Source organism: Ctenopharyngodon idella, chromosome 2 (assembly GCF_019924925.1).
Source record: "Ctenopharyngodon idella isolate HZGC_01 chromosome 2, HZGC01, whole genome shotgun sequence".
Lineage (NCBI taxonomy): Eukaryota > Metazoa > Chordata > Actinopteri > Cypriniformes > Xenocyprididae > Ctenopharyngodon > Ctenopharyngodon idella.
The window spans coordinates 6,008,650-6,031,683 of record NC_067221.1 but is presented as its reverse complement, the minus strand read 5'-3'; the positions used below and the strand labels follow the sequence as shown (position 1 = coordinate 6,031,683).

General features: G+C 37.6%; 1 protein-coding gene across 1 annotated transcript in view; it reads right to left on the bottom strand.

The window, feature by feature from the left end:
- insra (insulin receptor a) overlaps positions 1-23,034 on the bottom strand; it is a 67,095-nt gene that overhangs the window by 36,618 nt on the left and 7,443 nt on the right. Inside the window, exon 2 of the mRNA XM_051918172.1 lies at positions 18,499-19,047. Within this exon, the coding sequence (XP_051774132.1) occupies positions 18,499-19,047 (549 nt within the window). The remainder of the gene's footprint in view (positions 1-18,498; positions 19,048-23,034) is intronic.

Below are 23,034 nucleotides of genomic sequence, written 5' to 3'. Positions count from 1 at the left end.
CTGTACTTTATAAATATTTGTCTAAACAGACTCATCCTACAGAGCCATTTTAGATTGCACTGCTAATTTGAAATTTTACAAAGTTGCATTAGGAGCTTTCCGTGCAGCCATTAAATATTAGTGCTGTGGAATATAATCAAAGACCATAAATATAGAAAGACGGTTCACTCCTATTAGTTATGAATGGGAGAAACCGCAATGCGCATTATGGCGGAATACGTCCCGCCTTCTAAGTCAAGTCAAGTCACCTTTATTTATATAGCGCTTTTTACAATGTAGATTGTGTCAAAGCAGCTTTACATTGATAACTGGTACATTGTTAGGCTGCACAGCAGCTCTTAAAGAATAGTGTCAATGCAGGCAGATCAAAGCACTGTTGAATATCAAATGTCAAGTCAAGTGTCCCCAACTAAGCAAGCCAGAGGCGACAGCGGCAAGGAACCCAAACTCCATCAGGTGACATTAGGTGGCAGACAAGTGGCAAATTGGTGTTAAAATGGAGAAAAAAACCTTGGGAGAAACCAGGCTTAGTCGGGGTGCCAGTTCTCCTCTGGCCAACAGTGCTTTGTTACAATTCAGGTTGCTATCATAAGTCCAATAGGATCGCAACATTAAAAGTAAAAGAGCCAATCGCTGATTGCGTCACTGCAGCTGCCGTTAGAAGCTCCGGTTCCCATAGAAACCTGAGACTCGCTCTTAGGACTGCATGTGCATTGTCTTGTCTAGCCTGAAAAATAAGCTTTTAAACACTATTTGAGCATAAGAAACAACATTTATGGGACAGTTCATGTCAGATTTTGTTGCTGATTTGAAATATGCTATTTAATTATGAGTTTGCCAAGCAGTTTTTAAGATTTCAGGATTCCCAATTTCAAATAGATAGGACTTGGTCTTGGATGCCCGAAATAGCTGCCCAGAGGTGTTGCAAATATGGCCACAGCCAAGTGAACAGACTTTCCTTGAGGACTTTGATATAATCATTTTTATGATGCATAAAAACAAAAGAATCGAACAGAAAGAAAAGATTCACACCTCATATATATATATATATATATATATATATATATATATATATATGAGGTGCAATGAGGTGGCAATATAGTGTGTGTATGTATATACACACACTATATACATATATATGTATATAGTGTGTGTATGTATATATATATATATATATATATATATATATATATATATATACATACACACACACACACACACACACACACACTATATTGCCAAAAGTATTGGGACACTCCTTCAAATCATTGAATTCAAGTGTTCCAATCACTTCCATGGTCACAGGTGTATAAAATCAAGCACGTAGGCATGCAGACTGCTTCTACAAACACTTGTGAAAGAATAGGTCGCTCTCAGGAGCTCAGTGAATTCAAGCGTGGTATCGTGATAGGTTGCCACCTGTGCAATAAGTCCATTCGTGAAATTTCCTCACTACTAAATATTCCACGGTCAACTGTTAGTGGTATCATAACAAAGTGGAAGCAATTGGGAACAACAGCAACTCAGCCACGAAGTGGTAGGCCACGTAAAATCACAGAGCAGGGTCAGCGCATGCTGAGGCACACAGTACGGTGAAGTCACCAACTTTCTGCAGAGTCAATAGCTACAGACCTCTAAACTTCGTGTGGCCTTCAGATTAGCTCAAGAACAGTGCGTAGAGAGCTTCATGGAATGGGTTTCCATGGCCGAGCAGCTGCATCCAAGCCTCACATCACCAAGTGCAATGCAAAGCGTCAGATGCAGTGGTGTAAAGAATGCCGTCACTGGACTCTAGAGCAGTTGAGACGTGTTCTCTGGAGTGACCAATCACGCTTCTCTGTCTGGCGATCCGATGGACCAGTCTGGGTTTGGCGGTTGCCAGGAGAACGGTACTTGCCTGACTGCATTGTGCCAAGTGTAAAGTTTGGTGTAGGGGGGATTATGGTGTCAGGTTGTTTTTCAGGGGTTGGGCTTGGCCCCTTAGTTCCAGTGAAAGGAACTCTTAATGCTTCAGCATATCAAGACATTTTGGACAATTTCATGCTCCCAAGTTTGTGCGAACAGTTTGGGGATGGCCCGTTCCTGTTCCAACATGACTGCGCACCAGTGCACAAAGCAAGGTCCATAAAGACATGGATGAGTGAGTTTGGTGTGGAGGAACTTGACTGGCCTGCACAGAGTCCTGACCTCAACCCGACTGAACACCTTTGGGATGAATTAGAGCGGAGACTGCGAGCCAGGCCTTCTCACCAACATCACTGCCTGACCTCACAAATGCGCTTCTAGAAGAATGGTCAAAAATTCCCATAAACACACTCCTAAACCTTGTGGAAAGCCTTTCCAGAAGAGTTGAGGCTGTTATAGCTGCAAAGGGTGGGCCAACTCCATATTAAACCCTACGGATTAAGAATGGGATGTCATTAAAGTTCATGTGCAAGTAAAGGCAGGCGTCCAAAACTTTTGCCAATATAGTGTGTATATATATATATATATATATATATATATATATATATACACACATATATACATATATATATATATATATATATATATATATATATATATATATATACACACACACACAGTCTATGTGTAGTAAATCAGGACCTAAGAGAAAGAAAGAGTGAGTTTACTGCATACAATATATATATGTCTACATTAGCACACTACTATACTACTCTTACTATTTCAGCAGTATATAGTCTGCATCCTGTGCACAGTACGCAAGTTATCAGTATGCATAGAATACCAAGTTACTACATTAGCCAGTATAACAGAGCATACTGCATTGAATTATGATTCCCATAATGCTATGCACCTGACTTGACTTTTCATTCCCAGTGTACTGGAAATAATAACAACCAAGATTTTTAAGCTTATATTTTAAAACATCATACCAGGATGCCACTTGCTGAATTAAACAATGACAACAAATAAAAAATGCAGTGAGGTCACTTGACTATGAACTCAATAAGATTCTTAAATAGGCGAGTGGAACAAGCCATTTAGAACGTTAGGCTGTTTCAAGAGTTACAAACAAATTGACATTCACGCTTGAATGAAAAAACTAAATCTTATACTGAGTGAAACTGCGTCAGAGAGAGCACATTTGGCTCAATCAGCTGGCAGTCAGTCAGTTTTCTTGGTCATATCACGTGTATTTGTGTCCTTGTAACCCGTTTAGCCTGACAGGATGCTGTTTTAATGTGTGCTTACACATTCATTGAGCACACTGAAGAGGATGTGTGTGGCCATGAGGCCACGCCAGAGTTCTGCGGGCAGTCTAACACGTTAGAGATGTGCGTTCGATCTACTATTGCACAAGGCCTGTGAGAAGAAGACGGAGTAATGAGATGCTAGAAGGACAGCTATTAATTAGTCTCTATGTTTTGGGGTTAATTGTGGTTTTAGAGAGGTGACGCCGCTATGTGACACACTGCAGGCGGTGAAACAGTGGCTACTAGCAGCAGAGCAGAGACAGATGCTGTAAACACTTTCATTAGGCAGCCAGTCACCCGTAATGGAGGAAAAACACTCCAAAATCACGATCATACTTGCTCACATTTTTACTTTCATTGCCATGGATTCGAGTATTGCAATGACAGTCAGGATATCTAAATTAGACATGACAAACCAGATTCATGAAACAGCGCCGCATCAACCGTACTAATGTGTTGATGAATGAACAGAGGCATCATGCAAATAAAAAACATGTAGGAAATTTGTCTCATTGCCACAATAATTTATTGAGAATAATATTTAATATTTTCAAAATGATATTTTGAAAAATGTCTCTGTGTGTTTTTTGTCTATACATTGAAAGTCAATGCACAGTTTTTTTTAGTATCGAGTTCAATTAGTTTTTTTTTAATTTCTGTTTTCATTTTAATTTTAGTTTATTTCAGTCATTTTGTTGTGTGTTTTGGTGCTTTTATTAGTATATATATATATATATATATATATATATCAGGGCTGGGTATTGACAAATTTCACGATTCAATTTCAATTCAATATCAATATATTACAATATTACATTTTATTCTTTATTTTAGTATATCAAGTTAAACTAAATGAAAATAAGAAATTAAGTTTACGTTTTTATATTTTTTCATTTTATTTCAGTAAATGTTTATTTCATTTCAAGTAATAAAAATGTTTTTATGGTTTTAGTCATTATTAACTATAATAACCCTGTGTCAGTAGGGTACAATGTTGATTTGTTTTGTTTTGTTTGTTCTGTGTTCTACGGGAAAGAAAGTCACCGGTCTGGAATGACATGAAGGTGAGTAAATGAATGAATATTCATTTTTGGGTGAACTATCCTTTTAATGACTGTATGTGAGACATATCTCTCTCTCTCTCTCTCTCTCTCTCTCTCGAAAAACTGCAGAGAGGAATGTCAGATCAACTATGTCTACCACACCCCAAACTGAAGCTTGAGGATCAGTCTGTACAACACACCCCTAAGGCTACTGAAACAACAGCACCATCTCCTTTTTGGTCTGTACCACATTAATGTGTATTAAAACACTGGTCTCTGGTTTGGGGTGGATCTGTAAAGGATACTTAAGAGTACTGTTGTCAAAAATAATGATTTTTCGATATGTATTGATACAGAAATATTTGAAATGGCTCATTTTTCCCAGTATCGATACACCGATAGGAGCTGCGCTTTCTTGCGCTCTCTTCTCTCCGACAGCGAGTTGACACACACCCGCCTCCTCTCACTCACCCGTGTTGAGTAGGGCCTGAATTTCGGTGCGGGATCGCATAATTTTACTGATTCGCGCTCACACCCAAACCGAACACACATTAAGCCGCCTTTCAAACAGCTTGCAACTACCAAACTGAGTTCCTTATCCCAGCCTAAAATGCTCCATTACACACAAAATTGTCAAAATGCCCATCTTGGCGAGTATAATACAGTCGGTTTTGTCTTAAGTGAACGTAAACAGTTGAGAAATAAAACGCATGTGTGTAACAGTATATTGGATCAGTGCATTCGCTCTTAAAGTGACAGCAGCCTAATAAACCTGCTGCTGTCTGTATCATTACTGTTAATCAAACAACAAAAGACAGAGGAAAAAGTGAGCAAACATTTATGTGAGATAATTGTAATGGTAATTGATCAATGTTTATTTATGAATAAAAGCCTGAATTAAAATCTGTTCATCATATAAAGTAATCGTGTCTCTTCAGAAGACTTGGATTAAACCACTCAATTCATATGGATGATTGTTACGGTGTGTCATGTACTTTTTGAAGCTTGAAAATATTGATTAGCTAGAGTTTCAAAGGATGGACCAAAAATTATGATATATTAAAAATATCTATATCGCCATATATATATGGCACTTTTTCCCCATGGTATTGAAAATTGTATCAATTATCGATATTGTTCATGGTATCGTATCGAAGTTAGAAATTCCAGTATCATGACAACACTACTTAAGAGAGATACTTGCATACTTAAAACTGACAAGGGAAAGATACTGCCAGGATCATCTGAGCATATTCCAATTCTTCTGAAGACATAGGATAGCTTTGTGTGAAAACAGACCAAAATCATTATTAATTCATCGCTTGACTTAATTATTTTGATTCAATCCACTGAAAATCTTGGCATCCACCCTAGCTCTTCTCAGCTTGTGATGTCCGATGTCTGAAAAACAAATAGTTCTTTTGCACATGAATGAGTTGGACAAATTAGTTAACTTTCTGACTCAGTGATCTGGCCATAGTGGTCTACAGCTCAATAATGACTAACATTTTGGTCTGTTTCCCACACAAAGTTATTGTATAGTTTCAGAATATATCTAGGAAGCTCATGCAAATGTAGTAGCAATGTATTTTCCTACACAATTAGCAGAAAACTGAAGAAAGTGTGCAGATTCCATGTGGGCCTATTAATATCTACTGTAAACTGAAATGTTAGAAGCACGGAATTAAACAACCCACTCTAACTGATTATGCATTTAGAAAATTACATGATTATAGAGACATGGAGGAAGAGACAGCCATGACATAGGGAACTCATGATAAGAAGAGCTAAAACATTACAAAATAAAATAAAATTTAAGAAAAACTGGATGGCATCACTAAATCAACAAGTCAATTGCAAAATCTGTTACAGCAGCTTTGTATTTAATTATTTATAAACTGACTAAAGCTGAGGTTTTGAAATTTCAGCCAACTGCAAGCAATGTTCTGACAGTTTGCAGACCCAGTGTAGAAATACCTCTCTCTGCAGGCTTTGATCTCTTTAAAATAACCAGAAAATCTAGAAAGGATTGTGACCAAAAAGTAAATACTTCAGTAATAAATTTTCCAAGCACCAGCTCTTACGAACGACTGCACAAAACAAATATACTGCCAACGTCCAGGATAAAATAAGATGAATCTTGTTTTATATTTCACGCTTCGGTGCTTCACAAATCAAATCTGATTGCCATGATTAAGTTAAAACACTATTCATCAGTATGAAAGCAGATCTGCAGATGTGCAGAACATCTAAAGAGACTGGCCATCTTCACAGAAGAGCTATGAATGAAAAACTGTTAAAAACACTGATGAAATGCTTGTCTGCTGAGGTTTAATGAATGCTTCGGATGTCTGGGATTCCAGGAGCAGTAAGGCTTTTGACTCAGTTAATAATGCCTTTGGCACTCGCTGGACTTGTCTCAGCCCTAAAAGAGGGGCTCCACTTGAGTATACAGCCTTGATAATCAGCTCAAGCATCCAAAAGAGCCAAAAAAAAAAAAAAAAAAAAAAGTCTGTGGAAACTTCAAAAAAGTTAACCAGATCCAATAAACAGGCTGTTATCAGCTTATTATAATCAATAATCATGGACTTACAATTTGCAATGACATATAGTTGTCTCTTTTAAGTGGCTGAAGGATCCCAATCTTTTTCCAGATCTTAGTGACCTCATAAGTGGGAAGAGGAAACCTTCAAAATGTGTTTTTGGCTTTCTGCTCATCAGAGTAAAAAAAACTCCACCTGATGAATACATGCTTTCATCCATCTACAAAATGCTGCAGAGCCCATATAATTACAGTGGATTAATGCTGAATATGGCATGATTAATTTCCTGATGTTACAAAAGTGCTATTTAAAAAGAGGCTTAAGGAAGCACTTTTAGGGAAGCGTGTTCAGAAGCCACATTTCACCAAGAGGAAGATCGTTTTGTTGAGTAAGGCTGTGCTAGAGAAAGAAGGATGGAGTGAAGGAGATTGGCTGCAGATGAAGGCGTAGAGTAAGTGCATGGTTTAAACACAGACAGCGATGACAGAGAGAACGAGGGTGAGAAAGGAAGACAGTAAAAGTTAAGTGGCTCTGGCTGGGCTTACGAACTTGTGTTTTAGGAGGCTACAAGGTGCGTAATGAGAACTTGCTATGGAAGAGTTTTGAAAATGGCTTGCGCTGAAGTTCTACATTTTGAGCGAACGTCAAAAAGCTGGTTTAATCCTAAAAAATGGTGTCAACTGAGCATTCAAATGCTCATCAATTTACTATCAAAGAAAAGAGGAACCTGCTTCCTCAAAGGTAAATAACTAAATAACACACATCTCTTCACAGCCCTGATTATTTAAGAAATGAAATCAACATTATTTGAGCTCTTTTCACTTAGTCACTTTTTAGTAGTATTTTTTATTTATTTTATTTCAGACTTAGTAATTTTAGTACGTCAACTTAAACTTATTTAAAGGGTTAGTTCACCCAAAAATGCAAATTCTGTCATTAATTACTCACCCTCATGTCGTTCCACACCCGTAAGACCTTCGTTCATCTTCGGAACACAAATTAAGATATTTTTGATGAAATCCGATGGCTCAGCGAGGCCTGCATTGACAGCATGATAATTAACACTTTCAAACGCCCAGAAAGCTATTAAAGACGTATTTAAAACAGTTCATGTGACTACAGTGGTTTAACCTTAATATGATGAAGCGACAAGAATACAAGAAAAAAACTACTTTATTTAACAATATCTAGTGATGGGCGATTTCAAAACACTGCTTCATGAAGCTTCGAAGCTTTACGAATCTTTTGTTTCGAATCAGTGGTTCGGAGCGTGTATCAAACTGCCAAAGTCACACCCCCCCAGCGGTGAACGTTTTGAAACACTTATGACATAACGAAGCCTCGTTTACTGAAATCACGTGACTTTGGCAGGTTTGATACATAGTCCGAACCACTTGCTTCATGAAGCAGTGTTTTGAAATCGCCCATCACTAGATATTGTTGAATAAAGTCGTTATTTTGGGGTTTTTTTTGGTGCACAAAAAGTAATCTTGTCGCTTCATAATATTAAGGTTGAACCACTGTAGTCACATGAACTGTTTTAAATATGTCTTTAGCATCTTTCTGGGCATCTGAAAGTGTAAATTGTCTTGCTGTCAATCCAGGACTCACTGAGCCATCGGATTTTATCAAAAATGTCTTAATTTGTGTTCTGAAGATGAACGAAGGTCTTACTGGTGTGGAACGACATGAGGGTGAGTAATTAATGACAGAAATTTCATTTTTGGGTGAACTAACCCTTTAAGTTAAATTTCAACATTTCAAATTTCATCCAAGTTTTTTAAGATTTTCAGTTTGATTTTATTCAGTTTTATCTCAATTAAATACACATTTTGATAGTTTTATAGTTTTTTGATTCATAATAACACTGACTTTCACATGTTTGGAAGAATTCAGTGTTCCACCTACACATCCAGTGTGCCACATACCCATAAAGCCAATTTTAAAAATATATTACACATATGACTGAAAACTGTTATTTGATCAACTCTACTTAAAACAATCACTTCCTCAAACTACATTTTAACATTTTCTGAGGAAAGTGCGAGTAATGCAAGCCTGTGCAAATAAAAATGCCACTTTCACATATTTTGTAAGTGGTTATCAGGAAGTTTCTATATGACAGGTAAGGTGTTCAGTGGTTTAGATCAATTGCCCATTTTCCCATTCTCTCAATTCAAGCACATTCCTTGTGTACAGACCCTAACACATGCCTTGGTCTTCCCTTGAACTCTGGGAGAAAACAATCTTATCCTCCCCACAGCGAAGTGCCGCACTAAAGGGTTTGGTTCCTGTCTAATAGTGGCGGTGGTGATGGTCAGAGGGTCTAGGAGCTCTGCCCCTGGGACCATTCATAACGTCCCAGTAGGAAGCAGCCTAACAATGCCTGGAAACAATTGGGATGAACATTCTGTGAAGTTCGGTAACAGCTATTGTTGCATGCTGAGATTGAACTGGCGCCAGTGTATCCTGTAGTACCGAAGCGTCAGGCAACTGAGGGGGAAACGGGGAACTCGATAATGTAGCCTCCTGCCGTAGACCGTCCTTCCTATAGGATACACCCCTATTTGCACTTTACACACACTTTCAGCCCAGAATTACTTACGTTTCTAAGCAGCACTGAGAAACAAGTGTATACATAAGATCCCATTTCCATACATAAATAATAGAAGTATTGGTGAGTTATTTTCTAGCGGGTGACAAAACTGACCCTTATGGGCCCTCAGAGATTAAAACGGATGGAGACGTGAAGGTTGCTGACGTGTGGGAATCTGGAGTGGGAATCTCACATGGAAAAAAATACAGGAAGGATCAAGGTCTACATTTATAAAGAGTGTTAAAAATAAAACCACTTCATTAAAACGTTTCCTCTAGCCTTTATCTTAATTTCTCATGTTCTTATTCGGAACCAGTTCCATTTTTAAAAAAAATAATACCAGAATAGAATCATGATTGGATACATAAAAAATTTCCTGCACGTGCATTATTCCACCGATGTGAGCAGACCTGCACTGAAACACTCAGACGGTGTTTCCTGTACTGCTATTCAGTGGCACCACAACACTACTAACAAATCTACAGTGCCAAACCATGTAGTCCAACCAATTCCCGAACCAATTACTCTTACAAGATGGTTCTTTTTAGTGAATCAAATCCATACAGCTTACAACTTACTTGAAGTAAACATATATGATAATATTCTTTGGTGTATCTTGAGCAGCAAATCAGCATATTAGATTGATTTCTGAAGGATCATGTGACACTGAAGACTGGAGTAATGATGCTGAAAATTCAGCTTTGCATCACAGGAATAAATTACATTAAACAAACAAAACATTAAAATAGAAAATTGTAATGATATTTCTCAATATTACAGTTTACACTGTATTTTTGATCAAATAAATGCAGCCTTGGTGAGCATAAGAGACTTATTTAAAAAACATTCAAAAATCTTACCACTTCCAAACTTTTGAACTGTAGTGTACTTTAAATAACTTTGTTTCCTAAATTAGCACACCCTTAAGCAGCATCCAGTGAGCTATTTTAAGCTTGTAGCTTTGTTAGTAGCTTGTAGTGTCGTAAAATACTTTTTAAAAGGGTAGACAGGCTTTTAATGACTTTAAATTATGTGTAGCTTGTAGCTTGGGAAGCTACGGTTTCAAAGAAGTTTCCTCAACATTGCCGTGGGTGCATAAGCAGTCAGACTAACTATATGACCCAGACAGAGCCTTGCAAATCGGTTACGAAGTTGCTCCACAAAGCTCATTATTTCAATAATAAAAAAAGAAACATACTGTACTAGCTAATCAAATATGTGCCAATTCTCTAAGCCAAATGCAATCTGTCAATGGGGATGTAGACGTTAAGCCACAAACTTAAACATTTAGCTTGTAGCGTTTCTATTCTCTCAGTCAAACTACTGTTTCTCCATCACAGCTGTGTTTCTAATCCCCTTTGAGGACAGATAACGAAGATCATTTTATAATGTGTGTAAAATATTCAGCGCCGGGGGAAGTCCAGCCTCATTCAGCACTGGCTGACAGCCTGAACAGAAGCCTCTGCGCTCCCCTAACAGATCTAACACAAAACATGGACTTTACACTGACAGCGAACTTCACAGGTGTGAAGAACAGGCTAAAACTGGTCTCAAATCACCAAGGCTCTTCCCATTCGCAATGTACACGTTTACACAAGCATCTTTAATAAAGCATTCAGGTACATCATCGTTCTTTAATAGTTCCCCTTTACCCTATAAGTGCTTTAGCAGAGGAATGTTTTCATAGTACCTAAAACTATTGGCACCCGACATTTTTAAAAAGCTGTGTAAACACAGTTTACATATACTTACTCCATGAACTAACTCCACAAACATGGGAAAACAGTGATATTTCCATAATATCCAACGCAATCTACCAAGAGCAGCGCAAATTAGCATCTGATTTAAGACATGCTTTTTTTGGGAGGTAAATAATGCCGCAAATACCAGTAAATTGACTACGCAAATCACCTTGCATGATTCATTTAAAGGTCAGACGTAAAAATAACTGTGCCCATGCCTTTTCAGCTCTAATTTTTCACTGCGTGTTTTTAGTAAATCCTGACTGTAATTTTTTTAAGGGGGTGGTTGATTGTGTTTTCACTTTTTTAACTTTAGTTAGTGTGTAATATTGCTGTTTGATCATAAACAACATCTGCAAAGTTACAACGCTCAAAGTTCAATGCAAAGGGAGATATTTTCTTTTAAAGAATTCTCTGTTTAAGGACTACAACAAACGGCTGGTAGGGACTACAACAAGCTTCTTCCCGGGTTAGTGACATCACTAACCCTAAAATTTACATAAACCCTGCCCCCGAGAACACACAACAAAGGGGGTGAGGCCATGTTGGGCTGCTTTAGAGAAGAGGAAGAGTTGTTGGAGAAGAGTGTTGTTGCCATGCCGTCATTTTACACCGGACTGCTTCACAAACGAGGGTCAATTCAACGCTGGATTTGCACAAAAGATTAACATGACGGCACATGCTATTCGATGAGTTGAATCAACTCCACAGCAACTACATAAATTTATCCACTAACCATTCAGAAACGTCCAGATTCATTCTAAAAGTTGTAACTTCCTGAGTCTCTCCATCAGTGTAGACTTGTTGTTGAGCAATCGAAGCGCGAGCTGTTAAAGCTCCGCCATCTTCTGGAAAGGGGGCCGGGAGCAGAAGCTCATTTTCATTTAAAGGGACACACACAAAAAGGTGTGTTTTTGCTCACACCCAAATAGGGGCAAATTTGACAAGCTATAATAAATGATCTGTGGGGTATTTTGAACTGAAATTTCACAGACACATTCTGGGGACACCAGAGATTTATATTACATCTTGTAAAAGGGGCATTATAAGTCCCCTTTAACACCAAAAGAGGTTAGTAAACGTTAGTAAATCTGGCCCTTTGTCTCTTAGCCCTCATTTTTGCTCTTTCAATCGCATAACTTATACGTCTAGTCATCTACAATTAATCTCCGTTATCATGAAACCCAAGACACACACAAAAAAAAACATAGCTCCAATCACAGCGTCCTCCATCCTCCAGTTGTTTACGTTTTTGAATGCCGCGCTTAAATGCCGTTTCTGTTGGCCGCCTTATGTCACTTCAGAGCTCCTATTGGTAGGGGTGGGAATCTTTTAGTACCTCACAATTTGATTCAAATGATTCTTGAGGTCACGATCACAAAATCGATTCTCGATTTTGAATTAAATTTTGATTTGATACATGCATAGATCTGATTCTAGTTTACTGTTTTGTGTTACTTTGACTGCAGTAGACAATTTAATAGGTCTTGAAGAAAAAAATCCCACTGAATTAAATGTGAAGTTTTTCCAGTTACAGTAGCATAGGATTATTTAACATGTAGAAAGAAATACTACAGAAATTGAATAATCAAATGTAAAAATAAAACTGTATAGTCTTCACAAATGATTTTGATATAAATTGATTCATATTAAAGATACAAAAGTGAAAAGCGGCATTTGTGCTCGCGCTTCGCCTGTGTGTCCGTCAGCATGAGCACCGCATTGAGTCCTTTTTCGCGGCTTATTGTGATTAATAACACTCTAACGTGTCAATAACTTCAAGTAGTACTGTGATGTTAAAGAAGTGTAACACTTTAGAAAATGTTTTTTTGAATTTGTAAATTGATGCAAATCGGTAGAAGACAGAATCGTGATTCATATGTGAATCGATTTCTTCCCCCACCCCTACCTACTGGTGTTGCGAATGCAACCAGGAAAATGGCCCTAGGTGAAAATGTCTTTTTTGGGGGGTCCTATAATTACCTGGTGCGAAAGCCCCTTATTATTTGCCCATTTAATGTGTCAGTTCCCCACAGGGCGAACACAATGACGCACAATGTTGCTCGAATATTCAGTTTAGTGCGGTTGGGTGGTATAAGTGAGCATTAGACATTCATTAAAAAAGGGCCTGATCTACCATCAGACTTTATTAATTCCTCAACAGCGCTAGATTCAAATCCGTTTTACTGCTTCCAACAGCCAACATTGAGCAAAGCTGCTCAGGGAAAAACAGTGCCAACACTTCCAAAAGTATTCCAAATATGAAACAAAACCGCTTTTGTACGGCTGCCAACAAAACCACGGAAATCTGCAAAAGGGACTTTGGCAGCACATCCCCGCGCAGTTACCACAGGCTCTTTTTTCTCGCTATCTCTTTCTCTCCTCCTCCTCTTTTAGAGGCAGCTGTGCAAGAGGCCTGCTGATCTGGCAGTCCCCAGTAACTTTCCTCTTTCTCTGGATCAGACACAGGAAAGGGTGAGCGGCTGCAGTCGACCACTCGCCGCTGATCACCTACAGACAGAATTAAGCAATGCAATTCTGCAACTCCCTCCACGTGGATCAGGATTGAGGGCGAGGGACACGCTTGATGCGCCTGTTGAAATCCAGCATATGGACAGACGTGTGTAAGACAAAAGCTCTTAATGTGATTCAATATATGGGACAGAGGGACCTCAGCAAATTATCAAGAATGGGGGGGGAGGAGAGGGAGAGAGAGAGACTGTATGTGTGAGATCCTCCACGTAGAGGGATTAATGAGCAAGGAAAATTTACCTTACTAACTGTTTAATCCCACAGGGATTAACACATTATTATAGAGCTTGTCAAACTGATACGTTGTGAAGAAGAACTCATGTACTAATGCTAACATGAATATATTGCATGAAGAAATAAAATGCAGAAAGAACATTTTATGAAATAAACAATGAATTAAACGTCTTAAAATAAGTAATTACTCAAACCACTTTCGGAGTGAAAGAAACTCAAAATGCTTATGCATCCCGAGCAACAGCAAAAAATCTTCTCACCTCCCAATCAACAACTGAGCAAAAAAAAAAAAGTTACATGCAAGTTACATGCAGCTTTTAAAGAGTAAAACTGTCTGATTACATAATTTATGAAAATCCTGCACATATACAGACCTCACAAAACATCTTCACTATGCTGTATGCAGTGACATAATTGATCAATAAGCAAATCATTGCTGTGACAGATCACTTGTTTTGAATAAAAGCCTCCTCTAAATTAATTAATGTATTTGCCATTTGTAACTTGAATGTGCAAGACTTCCGATATCTTTCCAGTTATTTTAGCTGTATAAAAACAGTCTGTTATGCTGCTTTAATCTGCAAACTGATATTTGTTATCATATTATTTTAATTTATGATCATATTCATAAACACACTGGTTTGTAGTGCAAAAAGTTTGTTATTCTTCTAGTAATTTACCTATAGCCACTAATGAATCATAAGTCTCGCACATTAACAGAAAAAAAAAGTTTTGCGTAATGTGGATAAATTCCATTAATACAAATGCCCGATTAAAAATCTATAAACACTGTGCGGTATTTTAATGTAAAAATGTTTTAAATATATCTTTCTTTCTTTTTTTTTTATGAAGCAATATACTGATATAGTAAGTGATGTATGCAGCTATGAGTTCAAAGGCTCTCCTCTCAACAAAATCTGACCACAAGTGGTCACAAGAGACATATCTGGGATGCCAATGCCATTGCCAAGTGTAAACAGTAACGTCTCTCTTGGCCAACCACCTGCGATAGGATCAACCATGACTGATGTCAGTGGCCCAGTTTTTATCTGGAAGAATGTCGCTAAGGCACTGAAAAGTTAGTGCTTTCCCCTCCCCCCAAGAGTATTTTAGGTTAAAATGTATATGTACCAGGGAAAAATGTATATTGCTGATGTTTTAGGGCACTGCTACAACATGGATGATGAAAATAAGAGACTTATTGTCAGAATTAGCTCTCGAGGGCAAGTGCCAAATGGCGGAAAACCTCTCATAAAGCCGCACAAAATATACTCACTTGACACATTCAGCCATTTTCAACAAAATCCACACAACCTTCATAATCCAATCCATTATAGACGGCGAACATAATTCCTGTGGTACACACAACAAACACTGTGAGGTCTGCGCAACATACACAAATCAAAGCTGTTTGAAAACAACATCCATCACCCTGTATCTCTTTGCTCTTTAGTGCTCTGTGGTTTTATAAGTTCTTAGAAATATTGGACCCCTGACCACAAGTCCTTCACCACTAACCAAGCAGCAGGCCAGGACTGATTCTATCATTAGATAATGCTTTTTTAATCTCTGCCTTTGGCCAAAAACTCCATCCCCTACTGTCCAACTTCAACTCAGCATACATGAGTCAAAGCAGCCCGAACAAGGATTTTATCAAAGTACTTAACAAGGACTTCAGCCAATCCTACCTCCTGCATTAATCACCTCCAGGCAGTCTGTCCCTCAACTCCACTAAACAGATAAAGCAGAGTTACAAAAATGAGCTATCTGTTCATTGAAAAGTTGAGGAGTTTATACACTAACATTTAAAAGTTAGGGGTTTTTAACCCAAAACTTTTTAAAGGTAGTATATTTTTGCTGTGTAAATTATGGAATGGCTTTAGCATGTTGAAATGTGGTTTGAATGGTTGCCAAGTCAAAAGAGCCCACCTCTATGTATCTATTTAAGTCACTAGATAATATGACTGGTGCCCTTTTTCAATGTAAGACAAAGGGATTTGCTTCAAATAGCGTTGTCAAAAATAGATATTTCGATATGTATCGATACTGAAATATCTGAAATGGTTCCAATACTTATTTTCTGCAGTATCGATACACCGATACCAGCTGCGTGTTCTTAGTCTCTTCTCTCCGACGGCGAATTGACACGCACCCGCCTCCTCTCACTTGCTCTGGTTGAAGTGCTTGTATTGCGCATAATTGTATTAATTCCCGCAGGTTTCGCGCTCACACCAAAAGCGTGCACCGCTGATCTATATAAGTGCTGCTCTCATAAAGTCGCCTCTCAAACAGCTCGCAAATACCAAATTGACTTCTTTTTAGTGCCTTATTGTGCTTAAACAGTCAAATACATACAAAATTATGTCAAAATGTCCGTCTTGCCAAGTGTTCAGGTAAATATTATATTGGATCAGTGCATTCGCTCTTAAAGTGACAGCAGCCTAATAAACCTGCTGCTGTCTATCATGTTAAAAGAACAAAAGACAAAGAAAATAACTTGTTGCTCTTGACTGAATAACTTTTGTAACTTTATTATAAGCATTAATCTGAATTAAATTTTTACAATGAAAACTATCCAGTGTTATTTTACACTTGATTACTTTAATTTCTGTAGTATTTCTTACCTGAATACTACTGTTAGATCTACCTGAACAACTTAAAGCCGTGTTTATTTTATTTGTCTCTTTATTCTATTGTATTTATTTGTGCTATCGTTTGCAATTTGTTTATTTGTTCTTATTTTATTACTGACTGTTTACTTGTCTTTTTTTTTTTTTTTTTTTTTAAATTTAGTTCAACAATTCAAAGCCTCCCTGTGCTATGTGTAAGCTATTGCAAAAAAATTACCCAAATTATCAAAAAATTATGAGATAATAAATTATCTATATGGCAGTATATATGGCAGTTTACCATGTGGTATCAAAAATGGTGCTGAATATCAATATTTTTTTAAAGGATTCACTTCAGAATTAAAATTTCCTGATAATTTACTCACCCCCATGTCATCCAAGATGTTTATGTCTTTCTTACTTTAGCTGAAAATAAATTATGGTTTTTGAGGAAAACATTCCAGGATTTTTCTCCATATAGTGGACTTCAACGGCTACCAACGGGTTGAAGGTCCAAATTACACGATCCCAGCCTAGGAATAAGGGTCTTATCTAGTGAAACGATTGGTCATTTTCTAAAAAAATAAAAATGTATATACTTTTTAACCACAAATGCTCATCTTGCACTGCTCTAATAATCGTAATCACATTGGAAAGGTCACGGTTTACAAGTGTGGAGAAGGAGGACCGTTCAAAAGTTGTTGTATGTTGAATGACATACATTTATATGTCTTTGTGTTAGCTTATTGTTAAAAATGGTCTTTTCGAGTGCGTATCCTGGATGTTTAAATCTTTTGAAACACTTGCACTGCCTACGTCACATGTGACCTTTTCAACGTGATTACGTAAAGCGTGGCGCATCGCAGAGCAGTGCAAGATGAGCATTTGTGGTTAAAAAGTATATAATTTTTTTTTTTTTTTTAGAAAATGACTTATGGTTTCGCTAGATAAGACCCTTATTCCTCATCTGGGATCGTGTAGAGCCCTTTGAAGCTGCACTGAAACTGTAATTTGGACCTTCAACCCGTTGGTAGCCGCTGAAGTCCACTATATTCGACTGAAGAAAGAAAGATATAAATATCTTGGATGACATGGGGGTGAATAAATTATCAGGAAATTTTAATTCTGAAGTAAACTAATCCTTTAAGGTATCGTATCGAAGTTGGAAATTCCAGTATCGTGACAACACTAGCTTCAAAACTAATTGCTCACACCTGCCTAAGCAAACACAGCAAGAGAGGGAAATCTTTTCTTTTTTAAACAGGATCATGCCTTCAGACACACATGACACCATACAGCTGGTCCAAAGAACAGTCACATTATGTGTCCCATGTGTTGCGTAATTGTGCGAGCTCAAGGGCTTTGCACCAATATGCAAAGTTCTTCCGTATGTTCAAACTCAAGCTCTTCGTCACTTTGAATTGAATGGATGAACCAAACGGTTGCAGACAGCCCCATCGCAGTATCTAGCTTACAAAGTGCGACTGGCCACTCCAATTGATCTTGTCAGGTAATAAAAAACACAAACAGCTACACAAAGCACCACCCACACCCCAAACTACTGCACAAACAGGGCAGTTGCGTCATAATCTGGAACATGGTTCATGCTTTGACACAGAAACTTGGCTTACTTAACTGCAGCTGATCACCTGACCTGCTGCTTCCAGCATGGTTGGTGTTGGCCATCACTATTGCTGAAAGAAACCAGTGAATGTACTGCCAACACAGTCTGACACACACACACACACACACACACACAGCCTGACAACTTTCCACTCACTTCTCAAAACATCTCAAGACTCAATGGTAATGTAAATATTTTTACCCATGTGTGCCAGCGAAAACGAAGATTTGAAATGATTATCTGCTGATGAGGGGGGAGGAGAAAACGGGTGGGATTCTTCTTGAGGGTGTAAATACATTCTGGGGGATGGTTTAAAAGTGCAAAATCAAATTAAAAGAAGTACTTAAGATTACATACTTCGCTGGCAATGCCTCTGGTTCCAGCAGCGCTCGCTGAAGTCCCCGTTGATGGTGGTGAGGGGGCAGGTGGTTTTGCCCTGAACCGTGCCGGGGCAGACATCTCCGCACTCTCGATCATTTTTATTGGCCACAATGTAGTTGTCCTCCACCGAGTCAAGGATCATGGACCAGTCGAGGGTAGAGAGGTAGCAGAGGTCTGGGTTCTTCTCCACACGCACGGCCCCACGGGTGATATTCATCAGACTGTGAAGACCGATCTCCTTCAGCTGCAGCATCTCGAACAGCACGAGCGCATAGTTGAAAAAGAGATTATTGCCTCGCACCACCGTGAGGTTGGGAAACAGGTCGCTGAGGCTCTCTAGGCCATAGACACGGAACAGAAGAAAGTAGTCCGTCACTACTGTCAGCTTGGGATAACTCAGGCCACGGAAATCCTCCGGTTTGGTCGTGAACATGAGTAGGATCTTTAAGTGGCCTTCGATCACGGTGCAGTTCTCCAGCACCCGCAGGTTGGTCACGTTATTTCTGATGTCTTTACTTGAGCAAACTGCAACGACAAAAAAAAGAAAAAAAAAGACAGTGAAATATTAATTGATTCAAAAACAATCAAAACAGCAAAAGTTCTGCAAAAATTGATTGACCTTCAATTTAACAGGATTTCATACTATAGGGAATGCAAAAATGTATTCTATAGAAAGCAATAAAGGAGATCATATACAGAACCGTAAAAACTGATTAGAACAACATGAAGTTTTCAGTCGCACTGTTCAATTTTCCCTTTGAGCTGATGCTTTCCATATGACATTAACATGGTTAATGAAGATAATAAAAGCTCTTCCTGCAGCTTTTCACATGCCAGTGCTGCTTTACAAGTGCATGAGCCATACAGCTGTAGAGATGCTTCTCAAGTGAATGAAAATCATTTGTCTAAGGCAGTGGTTCCCAAACATTTTAAGAGTGGTGTACCCCTGAAGCATTGCGTACCCCTTCTCTTCCACTTAGGCCCTGTTTACACCTGGTATTAAGATGTGTTCTGGTCGATCGGATCACAAGTAGATGAGGGAGACACATTCCCGTTTACAACTGGTGTTTTAATCCGTCCACTTTCAACCAATTTTGTCCTGATTTCTTCGAGGGGAGGGTCTATAGGCGAGTAAATGTATGTTTTTTTTTGTTTTTTTTAGATCTTTTGATCTAAGGGACAAAATAAGCTTGTGCAATTTACATATGAACACACCCGGAGACGACGGAAGAACATAAGGAGAGCATCAGCTTTCGTTTCGAAGTGAGTGCGTGTTAGAAATCAGGAATGGTGAGAGAGCATTGTTTGTTGAACTGTTGTATAAAATCAATGTCACATTTGCAACCGTGTGGATATTTGGGAAAAATTGAATTTTTCAACATTAAAAACAAGAAATCACACAGGGTATGTTTTTTTAATCGAGAGAGTTTGAGTCTTAAATCAATCTATATGTCTATATTTGTTTTTCATGATAAGTGCTAAATCCACACTTTTACAAAGGTACATTGTCGAGAACGGCAGTAATGTTGAGCGATTTGTTAAGGCAGCATCATATGCATGCTCTTTTTGTGTGTATGCAGTCAGTTTTGACCACAAAAGATGAGGTAATTTGACTGGATGTCATGTATTTGACCTTTTACGGCATTTTGCCTGTTAGAAATACAAGCTCAGTTTTAATGGTGCTCTTCATGTGTCGGTCAAAAATGACCAATTTTTTTTTTCTAATGAAATGAATGTACTATATTTTAGTTTGATAATGTTTTTTATTTAATATTTTGTATTTTTAGGGGATTTTATGGTACTAAATTATATTTACGCTGTAGTTACAATCCATGTATTCACTTTTTGAAAAAGGACATGAAAATGAAATTTCCAACTTAAATCATAAATTTTGAATGCTTTAGAGCACAGACTTAATTTTAGTCTCTTTTTAAAGTTGACACTTGGCAAATTATTGCTGAAGTGAAAAGATTTAAAAAGTTAACTTAAAGTTACAGAATTTTACGTTTATTGTTATGAAAAATACTTTTTTTTTTTAAATAGAAAAAAAATTAAATTGTTTCAATTTTTTTTTTGAAAAATGTATTTTCAAAAACACATTTTACTCTTAAACTGCAAGAAAATCAAAGCCATAAATCTAAACAAGTTGTGCTCCAAATTTGAGCTTGATATCTCAAAAAATGGGCTTTGAGTAAGAATTTGTTTGACTGCAGTACCAATAGTTTTCACTAGATGAAATTCATCTCCCATTCATTTCCAATGCGTTCACTTTTGACTGCGAGGAGCACAGATGTGACTATTTTTTTTTAGGACCATTAAACCTTTTCGAATCATGTCCATGATTTTTGTGTGTGTGTGTGTTCACATAGCAAGTGCCAAAACCTTTACCAAGTTTCGTACCATTCTGAAGAAGTAAAAAATTCAAAAAAACAAACAAACAAAAAAAAAAGTAAAATTTTTCAGTCAATAATGACTGAAAAGCATCAAAGTGTTAAGGTGGGGCTAGAATGAAATGAACTGCAAAACCCATTTTGTTCGCATACCCACCACACGTAACCCAGTTTGGGAACCACTGGTTTAAGGTATAAGACAAAACCCATGGATGGATGGATGGAAATAGATTAAATAGATTAAAGTAGACTAAAATTAATGAGTTTCTTCAAACAACCAAAACTAAGTAAAAATTGACAGACACAACCGTACAATTAAATAGAGGTTACAACAACAATTAACACATAAACAAGTTACATTTCCTAGAATCTTACATAGCTAATTAGAGAGACTATTGTTTCCTGTTAGTGCCCTGGTCCCCTTTAAATGAAAAGTGGCCCCGCTGCTCATGACTTTAAAGATTCCACACTGGTTTACATGAATTACACGCATACATGAACTCTGATGCGCGGTCAGCCGATGCATAACTGAGAGCTTTCAAACACTGGGCAGTCAAAGCATGAGGCATTGGAAAGGTCAAAAATACCTTGCGCTGGCTACTTGTTTACACTAGTTATAACAGCGGCCCCACCACAGGGATTCATAAATATGGTAGTCCGGAAGTTTTGGAGCATGAGGAAGCTGAAATGCGTAGTACAAACCTATTGACATGTGTGTCCTCTCTCTCTCTCTCTATCACACACACAATGTGCAATACCTCTACGCTTACACTTATTTTTAGCACCACTCTCCTAATACACTATGTACAAATGGGGTGCCTGGCACTTGAAAAGAGTAGCGCTGAAGCACATGAAAGGAAGGGCAGCAGAGTGAGGTGACACGGGTCCTGGTTGACTGTGAAGTCATTAATTTTATGCAGTGAATCCCTGAATGACGCTCTAGCTAAACTTAAACATTGAACATCAAATGGTAAGTAATGCATGCATTAAAGCGATAGTTCACCCAAAAATAAAAATTATCCCATGATTTACTCACCCTCAAGCCATCCTAGGTGTATATGACTTGCTTCTTTCAGTCAAACACAAACAGAGTTATATTAAAAAATATTCTGGCTCTTCCAAGCTTTATAATGGCAGTGAATGGCGCTCCTGATTTTGAAGTCCAAAAAAGTGCATCCATTCATCATAAAAGTAATCCTTACGGCTCCAGGGGGTTAATAAAGGTCTTCTGAAGTGAAGCGAGCTAGTTATTTTAGTTTATAAAGTTTTAAATATGGATATTTTTCTTACAAAAACCCAGCGCTTTGCTTCAGAAGGCCTTTATTAACCCCCTTGGAGTCGTATGGATTACTTTTATGATGAATGGATGCACTTTTTTGGAGTACAAAATCTCGAGCGCCATTCACTCCCATTATAAAATTTTGGAAGAGCAAGGATATATTTTAATATAACTCCGATTGTGCTTGTCTGAAAGAAGATAGTCATATACACCTTGGATGGCTTGAGGGTGGGCAAATCATAGGATAATTTCATTTTTGGGTGAACTATCTCTTTAAGAGACGGATGCTTTAGTTTAACTGAAGATTTTTATGCGGAAGACCACAAACATCCATGCATGATATGGTAGATTTCATTTGTTTTAAAGACAAAAATTCAATTACTTAATACATTTAAATAAAATTTATAAATTATTACTTTTTTATTTTCAATGCAACAAGAAATAGAAAACTATTTTTTAAAAAGTGTCATATAAATAAAGCAATTAACAACATTTAAAATAACATGAGTAGTAAAAGCAGGAAAACATAGATCATCACTTTTAACAAGTTTAAAGTTAACCTCAAAGTAAATTTTAGGTTTAAAGTATGTTTTAACAACAATAAAAGAAAATGTTTAAAGAAGAAAAGGCACTTAACTGAGGTAGTGATTTATGTCAATGTTCAAATGGAAAAGCTAGTCTGCTTTGTTACAGACCTGAGAAGTATATTCAGACCTGACATATTGATTGAAATCTGCATTCAATCTGCATAAGTGTGTTTGCCTTAGCAGGCACCATTAAGAGATCAAAATAAATCGTGCGTCAAAAGACTTATAACGTTCTTAAATGAAAAAATATTAAATG